Below are 13,979 nucleotides of genomic sequence, written 5' to 3'. Positions count from 1 at the left end.
TCTAGTTTATAAATCACATAAAATGGGCACTTTGATATGTTTCTTACTATGATCCTGAAAGAGGGGTAGAGGAGGCATTATTATTTGAGTTATGGTTCATGGAGGTTACCATTCCCTATCAGACAATGAAAACCATATAACTGAATGCATTTCCCTTTTTGCTTTGACTGCTAGGGAGCTCATATATAAATTTAATATTTGATGACAGTGACTGTACCTTTTTTTTGTGTGTGTGTGAGGAAGATCAGCCCTGAGCTAACATCCATGCTAATCCTCCTCTTTTTGCTGAGGAAGACCAGCTCTGAGCTAACATCTATTGCCAATCCTCCTCCTTTTTTCCCCCAAAGCCCCAGTAGATAGTTGTATGTCATAGTTGCACATCCTTCTAGTTGCTGTATGTGGGATGCAGCTTCAGCATGGCCGGAGAAGTGGTGCGTCCGTGCGCGCCAGGGATCCGAACCTGGGCCGTCGGTAGCGGAGCGCACGCACTTAACCGCTAAGCCATGGGGCCGGCCCTGTACCTATTTTAAAATATGTTTCACCAGCCATTTTAAAAATATGTGAAATATTTTGTTTTGTTTGTGACATTATTATCAGACTAATCAAGGTTTTATAAATTACGATGGAAAAAGTTAAGTAGTCTGGTTAAGGTTACTCAGCCACAGATCAAGTCAGGAGTAGAAACCAGGCTGGGTACAACTAAAGGGGCTTAAATAATTCTAAATAGGGCAAGGTGGAAATTCAGAGAATAATAACTTTGGAAAATATAAAAATAGTAAATGTTATGTTCCCAACAGCATTTCCCATTCTACAAGTACTCTAATCCTGTGAATCACATAGGTGTAAGAGCCAAGCTTTAATAAATGTTATCTGGGAGACCTGGTTTCATTAAGAAAGAGAAGAGGAAGAAAAAAGAAAACACCAAACAATTTTAATATGAGATTCACTTTAAAGAACTTTGCATAAGAAACACATAGGCACAGAAACCTACTTGGACATGCGTAAGGATATACACGCATTGGAAGAGAAGGTTATAAATAAATGGCAACTTTAAAAAAACATATTGGCAGAAAAAGAAAAGGAGTATATCAGATGCAGGTTTCCAAATTGATAATTCAGTTTTTCAATGAGAAAACCCAAGCCATGTTAGTTGGCATGTTTTATTTTGGCTTAACTTCTGAAGAAGGCTGGTGCAACACAGTTTATTCATGTGCCTCCCAGGAGCCCACTTCCTGTATCTAATTAATTCTAGTGTGTCTTCAGTTGTGATGAAAAAAAGCACTCTGATAATTCACAACATAAAGAAACATTTAGTCCCTATAAGTATAAAAAATGAGACTTTTAGAACTATGATCCATGCTCGTTAAATCAGAAATGTGAATGGCAACAGTCAGATGCCCCCCATCGGGATGGGCCCAGACAGAAGCTAAATGCTCCACCAAATCCTCAGCATGATGGGGAGAGAAAAAGCTGAGTGCACCACTTGCCTCTAAGGGACGAACTCCTTTTAGAAGAGCGTTCCAGAAAAATCGGTAATATTTAAATGTTCTGAAGAAACCAGGACCTTGCTGTGCAAAACAGTAGTAAACTGAGTTTTATGAGTTTCTATCACAAGCATATAAAATGCTTTACTGAAACAACCACTGAACTGGAAAAACTCAGGAAAAATTACCCTGAATTCCATGTGAACACTCATAAATCTACCCCCCTTCTCTCTCCCCAAAGCCCATTCTGCATAAAATCCATGTTCTGCACCAGCGTTCCCCTCACTTTCACAGCAACTCACAATACCACATGCAGACCATCAAGTGTGGACTGAGAAATCTCCTTTGTGAAGCTCTTGTTAGTGGCAGACAGTGTTACCGTATAAGCAGAATCCAGGCAATCAGATAGAATCTTAGAACAAGGCTGACTGTTGCAAGGATATACTGGTCATTAATCCAAAGGAATAAGAAAGGAAAAAAGTGAAATGTAACACGGAGAAGAGAAGCCCCGAGGGATGGCCTGAGAAGATGATTTTGCGATTTTGGATTATGTGCATACACAAAAGCAGATGCTTGAACAGACTCACTTCCAAGTCGGGTAAGCCTGTCAAGATCCACCAACACTTAATTTAATATTTTGGTTGTATGTAAAATCAGGCAATACCTACCTGGGACAAGCCTAAATGTACAGAAGCTGTTTCCGATATATACATGATTTTGCCATCAGATGCCACCACGAAAACGAATCCATCCAAAGTCTGTAAAAGAAAAAGTATCAGGGTAAGAGATGATAGTTACACATTAGAGCTAAATCTGATAGTCGTACTGTCATCGGGATGGAGGAATGTATAAAATATTATCATCAACACGTATTTGTTAAATGCAAAAATGTTAAATGCAAAAATGGAGCCCAGGGCCACGGGAAGGATTGTAGGTTACAATACTCAAGGCTGAGTTCCCGGGGCCAGGTTCTCAAATGCTTTTAAAGCACTTTAAAAACAGTCTTACATCCACATCACAAAAACCATGCAAAACATTTGAGAATTCCTATCATGCCCAGTTTAAATGTAGTAGCTTTATTGTTTGGGGTTATTTTAGCACTTAGCACAAATCCGGAGTTCTATGGTACTTAGGGGAAAATCTACCACTACACAGCCCACTTTATGTCATAATTGGCCGTCGTTCGTACCACTAGGACATAAGCTTTATTTGCCACAACTTGCTAGTTACCCCTAAGTACCATTCGAATAATAAATTCTGAACACTACCACTCCCCAGAAAATAAAATACCCGGTTATTTTAACTGACTATGGCTACAGAATTAATTATTTAGAATTTGCCAGAGACCAAATAACCTTTGCAAAAGTCAAGGGGAAAAAGTATCAATTTCTGAAAAATTAAAACAACCTAAATGATATTCTGATTTTGCCTAAGTTGGCTAGCCCTCAAAAAAATAAAGTAAAATCATAAGAGGTAATTGAGACAAGTAAAAAAGTAATGATTATATTTGTGTGGCAAGGATAAAAAGACTAAATTATTTTTTGAAAAAGGAAACTGCATTTTATTTACCCATTCATATTTTAGATCCAGAACCAAAGAAAAGCAATAAAGTTGGTGAAAGACCCATACAACCCACAATGCTACCCCCATAAAAAATATTCCAAATTAATTTCTGGCCACAAATTCTATTTTTACAGCATGTAATTGAAACCAGATTACCTTTGGGTTTTTCTAAATCCACCCCCTTTTTGGAGGGGGGCCTAAAAAGAATGTAGTAGAAATGAAACTTGAAAGATACCCTTACACTCTCTTGTCTCAAACACAGTTTTGCTGCAAAAATTCTTTGCCAACTAAATTATCATTACCTTTCCCTATGCCGAGATTGAAATTAAACATCTTGATTATAAGCCTTACTTTTACGATTCTAAGTCAGTTACAAAATATTTTCCCAACTAAATTCCGTTTCAAAAATATAAACGATACAGCAATTTCTAAAGTTATAAACGTTTTGGCACATTTTGTATTCTTGCTTAACTCCCAAGTCATTAAAGAGATACATTTAATGAAACACTGACAGCTAGCCATATGAGTAAAAGAGAAAAAAATTATCATAATTAAATTCTGAAAGTTGCCGGCAGTAGCTAAAAAAATAATATTCTTAATGGAAAATGTTGGGTATGCCTCATAGCTTCAAATTACCTAATGCGTTTGCATGTATATTAACTGCAAAGACGCCCATCCACACACCAACCACTCCAGAATTAATTAAATGTACAGTGGGAGAAACTTAGGGGTGTTGACTTTGCCCACCAGGTTTTCACTGGAGTTCCCAGGCACTTAGTGGTCCCTGATATTAGTGTCACTTACAATATGTAAGAGTATCAAACATGCAGAATACCGCGCGGGGCTGGAAGCCAGGGTTGGGGGAGAGCGCAGGGCGCGCGGGAAAGACTCCAAGAGCGCCATTACCCGGCCCGGCTCCCACACCGCTCGCTTTATGCTGTAAAGCTTCGGGTTTCAAACATTCCCCGGGATCTTCTTTTCCCCAGCGCATGCATTAAAAAAAAAAAAATAAACCACACTAGGGCATTTGGGGCAAAAGGTTTTGAAAAGATTTGCTTTTTCGAAATGCGGAGCTCAAGGCCGACTCCCTGACCCAAGTCACAGGGTCCCGCAGCCAAATTTTTTTTTCTTTTAAAGAAAACACAAAATAGAAGGAGGAAATGCAAAATAGCTCTCGGTAGGCATTTTTCGATGGCAGAGACAAATGACGGGAGGGGCGGAATGAATCGGGTCGTTGATGAGGCTCTGTAAGGGGCATTTGAAAGATTCCGAGGCACGAGGTTTTGCTGTATCCGCCTCGCGCCAGCCGCCAACTTGGAAGTGGCCACTCGTGCGCACGGTTACCCGGCCCGCGCCCCAAACACTGCGGGGGAAATCCGAGGTCAGGGGCGGTTTATCAACGGCGGACTGAATGGCTCCGGGCTGGGGCGCTAAAGAGGCGGACCACAAACCAAGCAAGGGTACCCTCCCTAAGCCAGGTGACCCCAGAGGCCACACCACGACATAAGCTTGACCATTCAAGAACTGAACCACTTGGGTTGAACCCGGCTCCACCACTTGCTGTGTGACCTCAGGCATATTGCTTAACCTCTCTGTGCCTCAGCTTTCTCCTCTGAAAAAAAAATGGAGCTAAAAATAAAATCCACTCTAGGTGGATGATGAAGCCGGAAGATACAGTGAGATTTAGAACAGAATCTGGCCCCTGGTAAACTCTCAATAAATTACAACTGGTAATATTCTATTATTGACGCTGTCTCTCCTTTATTGCAAGCCCTCCAAACACACACAATTGTCAATCGCTTTAGAGCTGCGGCGCTCTGGCTCGGAGCGTCCTGATCCTTCTCTGGCTCCAGCGACTGGCACGGAGCAAGCTCTCCATACAAGTTTGCTGAGGGAAGTAAAGTTGGAAAGGACTTAACCACGCCCTGGGGCGCCCTTTGGCCTAGATCTCGGGGGCTAGAGAGCCCTGGGGCTGTGGGGTGGGGGGATAGGGGTTGGGGCTGGCCCGAGGTTGCACTGGTTGAACTGAGTGCACACTAAGGTCTGGCCCTCCGAGCGGGGTGGGGGAGCCTCTTGCCCCGAGGTCCGGGCGGTGCCTCTCGCTTCGGGATGACCGCTGCAGCCTGGAGCGGCCTATGGATCCGCCCGGAGCTCCGTGGGGAGGGACACCTGGAGACTGGGGTGGCGGGGTCGGAAAGGAGCCCCCACCCAGGCGCGGGCCAGGGCGGTTGGCGGCGGCGGCGCTCCTCCCCCGGCTCAGCGGCTCTACCTGCAGCAAGTGCGATCCCAGTTCCTTGGCGACGCTGTCCAGGGGCCCGGCGCGGCTCGGCTGTCCCCACGCGTCTCCTAAACCTGGACGTGGGAATAAAGCAAATCGGTGAACGGCAGCGCTCAGCCAGAGGCCGGGGCGCCGGGCAGGGCGCGCGGAACCTCCGCACCCGGCGACCCGGCCGCCCCCCAGTCCCGAGCGTTCCCCCCGCCGCCTCCCGGGCCCCGAAGGCCACCGTCTGTATATACCCTCACCGTCGCTCCTTTGCCCTCGATTAAAAAGAAAAAGGCCAGAGGAGAAATTCCCGCCGAAGCCTCGGGTCCAGGCGCCGGGGCGCGCACTGAGGCTGCCAGGCTCTCGTGGGTCGCCCACGTGCTCACGGCTCTGAAATTGCTGTTTTCTTTGAAATGCCACAAAGTAATCTAATCTGCTTTGAAATCGGCCTTCCTCGCAGCCAAACGGGGATATTGATTTGACCCGTAGATATTCCCCAAGCACCTCCCTCCAACCCTCCCTTACCCGCGTCGGCGGCAACCATGCATTTCCCCAAAGGCGACCACAGAAGAAAAGCCCTCGCCGTCCAGGAGGCAGCTTTTCTGGCGCAAAAAAAACATCTTTTTTCAACCTCACGTAATCTCTCGGACTCCCCAGCCCTCACAGGTGCCCCGGGAGCACCGACCCTCATCCAATCCGAGAGCTATAGCCTGGGAAGAGTTTACCTGGGGGCTTCCCGAGGGCAAACTCCAAACGAGCCAGCGGCGGGGCGGGGGATGGGCCGAAGGCGGTCAGAGCCGCGTATATACTCGGCGGTAACTGTGTAGTATCTGTCGTCACTTAATTGGGGTCCCCCAGCCCCTCCGCTTAACTGGCCCCTCCCCAGGCCTCCTATTGCTCCCCACCACCTCCCCGAAGGCCAGCAGTGTTGCAGAAAGCGCACCAGGGGAAAGGCGGCCCTGCCCAGCAGACCTCCCTCTCCTGCGCCCTCGGCTCAACTGTTGTGACCCGGGAGATCCCAGGCTTTTCTCTGCACACTCGGGAGGAAGCTAGAAAGCCGAGTAAGGTTTCAGCGCTAGGCGCTTAGCGTCAGCTGGAAGAACCTCCCACCGCTGCCTGGAGTCCTTCCGCTGGGACCTGGCCCGCAACTCTCCCGGCGCGAGGTGGCAAAGGCCGGTGACCGCTGTCTCAGCCTGCGCCCCATTCCCCCCTCCCCCGCGGGGAACGCGCCCCCGGCTCCAGGCCCACTCGTGCATCTCCCACCCCGGGCTGCAACCCTGTGAGCTGCGGCCCCGCTGGCGTGTTCGCCTCTCCTCCGCCCAGAACTGCAGGCCAGAGTGGTCCCCTGCCGGCTGCGCCGGGAGTGCGGGACCAGAGGCCAGAACCGGACGCGAGGGGCCGGGAACCTTGCCCAGCCTCGGCGAATTTCGGGGACTATTCCCAGGACCGCAAAGCCCCTCCAAGCGGGAGGCGGCGAGTGGGTTCCGGGAGAGTTGTCGCATAGGCACCCTGGGTCCCCTACTGTCCCTGCGGGTGCCCGGGGCATCCTGGCTTCTGGAGGCCTCGAACCCAGGAGGCGGAAAACGCACCTCTAGTGCGAGGAAACAGCCCCGGCCCAGAGCACTTCGGGGCCCAGGACCACCCCCCAGAGGCTTTGGAGACACTTCCAGGCAAACTGTTCGGCGACTAAAAGAGGGACGACCTTTAATTCTCCTCCTGGGCTCTAGGAATTAGGAGCTTATCCCGGTCTCCCCATAAGGAAGTGGCTAATTCCCACATATCCCCATCCCCCAAATATGATCGCAGCCCCTCAGCCTCCACCACGTGAACCGTGGTGTCTCTTTAACCCCAGGAAGTCACTGTCCGCCCCACTCCCACTCCCCAGGATGACCACAGTGACCACAGTAGCCAGCCATTGGCTCTCACCCATGGGTCCTTGCTTCCCAGACACCCAGGCAGCCGGCCTGGCGGTGGCTGAGTTGAATCCATTTAACCAGAGATGGCAAGAACCAAAATTTAAAAGCCCCAGGGGTTGAATGAAGAAAGAATTTAATAAGGACCCAGGAATTCTGATTTCTGAAAATGGACAAATGCGCCTGGTCACTGTCCTTACTTTGCTCCTGGGTCCTTCTCCCAGTTGGGCCAAGCCATCCTTGCCTCAGTGCCAACAGTGCCTTGGCTTCTAGAAGAGTCTAGGGCTGAGTGACCTGGGGAAATCTACACCTTCGGTAATGACCCCCAGACCAGTCTCCCGGCGGGCTCTCCCAAAAGCTTTGTCTCAGGCTCCCGCCTCGCATGCAAAAGTGCATTAGGTACACAGGACAATTTTCCGTATAATTCAAATACCCGGATACTTCAGGAGAGCCTTGTTCCCTTATATCATTGTAGTTTTTCCTATAATTTCCCAAAGCCTCCACTTTTGGGGCAGAGATTTGGTCGAAAGCCCCTTCTGGACATGGCGGAGGTGGCAGGTTGGGGGAGGTTCCCCTCCAGCATCCCTGCCCCCATGCCACCTCATCCCAGGGCGATGGTGCTGCCAGCTCTTCCATTAGAAACCACTGTGGGTAAGGTTTTTTCACTCAGCCCATAAAAATCTACTTTGGGCTGAACGCAGAGACCAAAAAAGGTAAGATTTGTAACAAAAAACAATCGTCTAGGTACTGTAAAGCCATATATACTCCTGAAGAAGTGAGGCGCTGGGCATGTGGCCCTTATCTGGACCTAACAAAGTGCTTTATTTGTTTGAAAAATAAGAGGAGTATAAGACTGGGCTGAGCTCCTCCAAGGTTATCAGCCGTTGGTGGTCTGTCTCACCCGATCCTGCAAGCCACCCCCCACTTTGGGGGAGCACCCTGGAGTCCCAAGCCCAGCCTGTGGCTTCCTGCAGGGGTTTGGGGTCCAGCTGGTCCTTCACGTGTCAGCAGGGGAATCTGATGGGGACCCCCTGCTACTGGGAATCCAGATGGCCAGGTAGGTCGTGGGCGTGGGAGTCAGCCACTAGGTCAGAGCGAAAGGGAGCCCGGTATCTCCTTCTCCCTCTCTGCCTCTGAGGATTTGTGGGCGCCTGCGCTTTGGTATCCACACTCAGCTGGCTGTGTAGTTTAAACCCTGCCAGACCCTGCCTGCCACAGAGGCTATCTAAATACGGTCCCTCCTCTGTGGCTGCTCAGTCAGTCAACAAACAGCTCTTGAGTGCCTGCTGTGCCCAGAGCCTCACCCTCCAGATGCAGGTCATAGACCCACACAAATAAGATGATTTCCCATCAAAGGGGAGATGGTGGAGGAGTTCCCTCACTGTGAGGTAGGGTCACCCCTCTCAGATGAGGGGACACAGGAGTTGAGACCTAAAGGAGGCACCAGGGTTTGCTTCTTCTGGACCCGGGAGCAGGACTTTCATAGGGCCAGTGACGGATGGGTCCGACTCTGGAGAAAGAGTCTGGACTTTGAAAAGAACGCACAGGATGGATGGTGGATATCATACTTCCCTGAGGGCAACTTTGGGTATCTAAACTGATGACAAAAAGACTCCTCAAAGGGATCTTGTGAAAATTAAGTGAGGTTAATTAATAAGAGGGGACCGCCTGACCCTGCCACCACCCCTCCACGAAGAATTGGACCTGGGATTGAGAAAAACCCAGGACAGACTGGTCTGGAGCCCCTGAGAGGACATGCAGGGTCTCACCTCCTCCTGCCTCCACCTCCCACGTTTAAGATGCCAGCTGGGCCAGTCTGGATGGTCTGATCTCCAGCAAGTGCCCTGACTGCTCACCATTACTTCCTATCTCTAAAATGGGGTTGTTTGGAGGATTCAAGGAGCTAAACTCCGGGGCGCTGAGCAAAGAGTTCGGTCCAGCAGGAGGCCTCCGGGTTTGCCCAGGCTGCCACCACCTTGGTCCAGCTTCTCTTGCCCTACCCCTCCTTCTCTGCCTCTAGCTCTCTCCTCCACCTCCCCTCCGCCAATAACTACCCCCGCGCCCGGGGAGGGGGCGTGTTACTGCGAAGCGTGGCCGCTTGCGCGTCGTGGGCCATTTGAGGACACAGGTCACGCCTGCTGATTGCAAAACACTCCAAAACTAAGAAGGGGTAGGGGTAGGGATGGGGGTGGGGCGTGGGGGGTGGGGAGAGTAAGGATGGGCTGCTCAGCTCTCTCCCCACACAAGGCGCACGTCCCGAATGGGCCCACTGCGGAGCCAGAGTCCAATGCCCGTCACCACGGCGTTTACAACACGGAATTCAGAGCACAACCACCCGCGCGGGCGCAGGCTCAGGGGCTCCCTTCGGGGCTACCGGGCTCCAGGAGCCAGTGCAAGGTTGTAATGGGGGGAGCTTGGGGCCGAGCCCCTGCCTCGCTGTTCTAGGGGAGCCCACAGCCTGCGCCTCTAATAAGCCTCCTCCCTGGACCCCTGGACCCCAGGAAATTGTCACGGTTTGGGGGCTCCTCCGCGCAGTACAGCCCTTTTCCGGCCTTGGAATGCTTCGTTCTCTCCGGGGTCCCTGAAAGGCCCAGCACTTAGCCCCTGTTCTAAACCAGTGCTCGCACAGCGAGCTGGGGAAGGGCTGGGAAGGTGGTGGTAGGGAGGGACGCCCCAAGAAGACCTGGCTCGGCCCGACGGGGTGGGCGAGCGGAGGGGTCTTCCAGCCTGGCCCTGCCTGGCCGCGCGCCGGTGTTGTACGTGCTCCGACAACAGATAGAAGTCCCCACGACCCCAACGCCTAGTGTTTAGACCTTGTAGGATGGGATGGAGCCACGGCCAGGGCCGCACTAATGAGCGCGCCGCGCGCCCAGGGCCAGGTCCCGGGCGCTGGCTCCCTGGGGCTGAATCTGCGACACGCGCGCGCTCCGGTTCCTCGCCTGCAACCGCCAGGCCCCGGGGGAGTTCCCTTCACCGCTGCCCGGAGCTTCCTGCTCAGCGACTGTGGGCTTTCCCCTGGACCCCAGGCGCACAGCGCGTCAGGCTCCCAAGTCGAGATGGCGAAAGGATTGTAAAAATCCACATTGTTCTAAAAAACAAGTCTATTTTTTAAAAAAATCTACATTTCGGGCTTCGATAGAGAAAGACCTCAGATCTGTGATCCCATGTCGGTTTAGGGCGAGTTCCTCCTCATCGAACCCTCTAAATCAAAGCGTTTCCGTTCCCGACAATTTCTAGAACAGCCCCCCTTCTGGTACTCAGGTGTGTGCGTGTTTGGGGGTCCCTGCCAGAATCTAAAGCCACACAAATCCGGACACTGGAATAATTCAGGCCTCCAATCCCACTTATTTTTGTGTATGAATGACGTTTTCACTTCTTTTAAGTAAAGATTGTGATAAATGTCACTGGTCCCTTTCCCCTCTTTCACCCACACCTGTCTTGAGTCTTCAGGTCTGGGAGAAAGGGAGGGAGAGGCTCTGTTTTTTCCACGGTCAGGCTCAGTTTCCAACTCCATTTCGGAGCTCAGACCTCGTGCCAGTCTCTCCTGCCAGCTGTGTGCATGCAAGGGCAGGGAAAGGAAGCCCCCCTCTGCCCCACCACTGGGCGCACGAGTCCCAGCGAGGCTGGCCATGGAGCTCCTGCAGCTCTGACTGTGGCTTCCTGAGACCCAGTGTTGATCACAGTGCGGTGGAACTTGCCCTTCTTCCTGCCTGGTGTGGTCACCCTGCAGCTGTGGCCGGAGAGCAGCAGAGTCGGCCCCCTCACCTCCGCTTCTGTGTCTCCCAAGTTTCAGCAAGTGGGGACCCAGAAAACAGCCAGTCTTCCAGCTCCCAGCAGTAAGTCCCTAGAGGTCCACTGAGTGGGGCACTCAGCTGTTGAAGCCACATCTGGCCCAAGAAACGTGCTGAGCTCACAAAAAGGAGTGACTGGAGTAAGAACATGTTAGAGTTCTACCTCCACCGCCTGGTTCCTCTCTCTTGATCCCAGGAACCTTGTGCAGTGGCCGAGTTGCTAATGGGTCCATTTAACAGACAATGAGACCGAGGCCCACCGGGACAGCTTGAGCCGAGATTTGAACCGGCTGTAAAAATTGCCAGCATCCCCAAGCCGGCGGACCGGCCTCCCTGCGGAGCGTCCACCTCGGCTCTGGTCGCCTTTCTCTGCTCGTGCGCAGCGACTCCTCAGAGCTGCTTTCTCTCCTCCCGCCCGGGGAGGTCTCGCAGATGAAAGGAGCCGAGGCCAGCGGCCTCTCCTGCGCAGCTGGAGACCAGGCGGCCCACTAGCCTGCCGCGGCCGCGAGGGCTTGCGCTTGCCCCGGCTGTGGGACCTTGGGAAAGGTCCGCTCCTCTCTGCCCTCAATTTCTTCAGGTATGAAGCGTTAGTCTGGTGATTCCTGTGGCCCCTTCGTACTGTGCTATTCATTTTCTGACTCCCAAAGTCCTAACTTGATTTCTAGATCCTTCTTCACCTAGGGATCCCGCTCGCTCCGGGGTGATAGAACGGCGAGACCGCACTTGGCACGTCGGCTCCGCCAGGTCTCTTTCCGTCCGCAGCCAAGAGCCGGAGCAGATCCGGGAGCTCCCGCCGCCGCCCGGCACTGCCTTCGCCTTAAAACCTCCCCGACCCCAGTGGCGCCGCCAGGCCCCATCCCAATCCCGCACCACATCCCTCGAACAGATCCGAGTCCCCCAGAACAGGTTAAGTCAATTAAGGTGCCACTTCCGCGCCCCTGCCCTTCGGAGCTCCCCGGAGGGGCCAGCAAGTTATTCTGCATAATTCAGGTCTTTCTAAATGCATTTTGTCCCTCTGCCCCAGGCGTCCGGCTTCTCAACTCCTCAGCCCCAGACCGACTTGAGGGGAACGGTGCTGCCACCCAGACCTGCAGGCCGAAGGCCTCTGAGCGCAGGGACAAGTCCACAGGCTGCGTGTCCATCGCTCCAGGCCAGTGCCTGCCTCTCCCGCTCCAGCGCTGCAGGAGCGCCAGGACAAGCCCACTGCCTCCTGCCCATCCGGATCGATGGGGATCCCACAGGTTCAGGGCCATTTCCCAGACTCTAGGGCCAAACAGCTCCCTCCTGTCCCCTACCAGAGTTCCAACCCGGATGGTCAGCTCCCAGAGATGCACAGGCCGCCCCTCAACCAGGCTACTACCAAACAAAGACCCCGAGCACGGTGCTCAATGGTCCTTGGACCTCCAGCCAGCCCACCCCTGCCACGGGCTCGGGGCCAAGCAATTCAGGGCCCAAAGGCATGCAGACAGGCTTTCCAGAGCTAAAATGCACAGACCCAGCTTAAATATCTGCAGAACTTTTCTCAGGCTTTCCTAGAAATCCCCCCCACACCAAACGGCCTACAATTAGCCCTGTTTCTCCAGATTTCCCTTTCTAATTTCTGGCTTATTTGAAATCATGGGTAACACACCATTTAATTTTCTGATCATTTCTTCATTTGTTTCTATTTCCAATGTTGAGGGGAGAGGAGGCCGGTGTACTGTTGGGTTTCCACACCTGCTTTGTAGCTTGGGGATTAAGAAACAGCTCCTCCGAACAAACCAGTGACCACCACCCCTCCCCGGGTGAGAAGGAGACTTGGCCCTTATAAAACCTAATTCTCTTTTTTCACTGAAACTTCAGCTGATGAGTAATCATCTCTTCTTCTCTGGTGGAGAGATCACCCGTGGACAGACAAATAGGGACCACTGGGCTGAAACTCACAGTGGGAGGGGCTGAAGAGGGGACCTTGGTTGATCCAGGCTGGAAAGAGAAAGAACTCGGGCTGGGCTCCAGAGGGCAGGCCACGGGCTCTCATGCCCGGGAGGAAAGCTCCCTGGGGGCTGTACAGCCCAGCTGGGAGGCCCCCTGAGAGACCCCGCCACTACGTCCAGAACCCCCTGTCCTCTGGCGCTTGGCTCTCCCACTAGCAGTGCTGCAGAGCCGGATGTCGAGCTGGTGGACAGGCCCTCCCCGCTCCACCCGGGAGGCTGTGTGAAGTGCAGCTCCAGACCCAGAGATGGTTACAAATAACAGGCTTAGGGCCACTGACCACAAAAGGTCGAGCTTAGGGACCTTGGGTGGATCGCCAGGCAGGGGACTGCCTTAAGTGAGGTGCCCTGCCTTCGCCACATTGCAGCGACCCTCCAGGACCTTCAGCCCTGGAGCTGAAGTTGTCTCTCTACTCCCACACGGGCTTCTGGGGTTCCAGAGGCCGACGAAGCCCTGTGGCTCCTCAGCCTGGAGGTCTTCCGGCACAAATCAGGCCAAGTGTCAGAATCTCTGGTGCCAGGCCCCAGCGACCCCAGCAGGGGACAGAAACACTGGAAGGCGATCAGTTCAGAACCACAGGGACACCAAAAGCAAACCCAGTGGTGACCTGGCCTCCCCCAGCTCTGCTGCTCAGAGGTGCCTGGTCTGGCAGCCAGGGTCACCCACAGGCCCTGTGCTGGCAGGGAATGCCCGCCCAGCGTGCTACCATATCTGAGCACTGCGGTCTGCTGGATTGGTGGGTCCCGGTGACCTTTGCCCACCATGACACCTGCCCCTCCGGGTTTATAATTCCAATCCGGAAAAGAAGACTATGCTCAGGCCTGCCTGCCATTTCTTAACTAATCTCCCTTTCTCTCCTGCCGGGTCTGGGCTCACCAACTCACCCTCTCTCCTACCCTGACTGCCCACACCTGAGCCCTAAGGGAGGCGAGCGGAGAAAAGGCGACCTGAGAGGCCGAGTCTGGGGCCTGAGCTCCACACAAGTGCTCTGCTC

General features: G+C 52.7%; 1 protein-coding gene across 1 annotated transcript in view; it reads right to left on the bottom strand.

Annotated features, from left to right (window-relative positions):
• The window catches only part of SIM2 (SIM bHLH transcription factor 2), a 47,172-nt gene that overhangs the window by 32,315 nt on the left and 878 nt on the right, over positions 1 to 13,979 (bottom strand). The window contains exons 2-3 of the mRNA XM_058523075.1: positions 5,317 to 5,399; positions 2,153 to 2,242 (exon numbers count right to left, since the gene is read on the bottom strand). Coding sequence (XP_058379058.1) covers positions 2,153 to 2,242; positions 5,317 to 5,399 — 173 coding nt within the window. The remainder of the gene's footprint in view (positions 1 to 2,152; positions 2,243 to 5,316; positions 5,400 to 13,979) is intronic.

The sequence above is a fragment of the Diceros bicornis genome, chromosome 27 (assembly GCF_020826845.1).
Source record: "Diceros bicornis minor isolate mBicDic1 chromosome 27, mDicBic1.mat.cur, whole genome shotgun sequence".
Classification (NCBI taxonomy): Eukaryota; Metazoa; Chordata; class Mammalia; order Perissodactyla; family Rhinocerotidae; genus Diceros; species Diceros bicornis.
The sequence above is the reverse complement of the archived record's forward strand: the minus strand, read 5'-3'. Positions and strand labels throughout refer to the sequence as shown.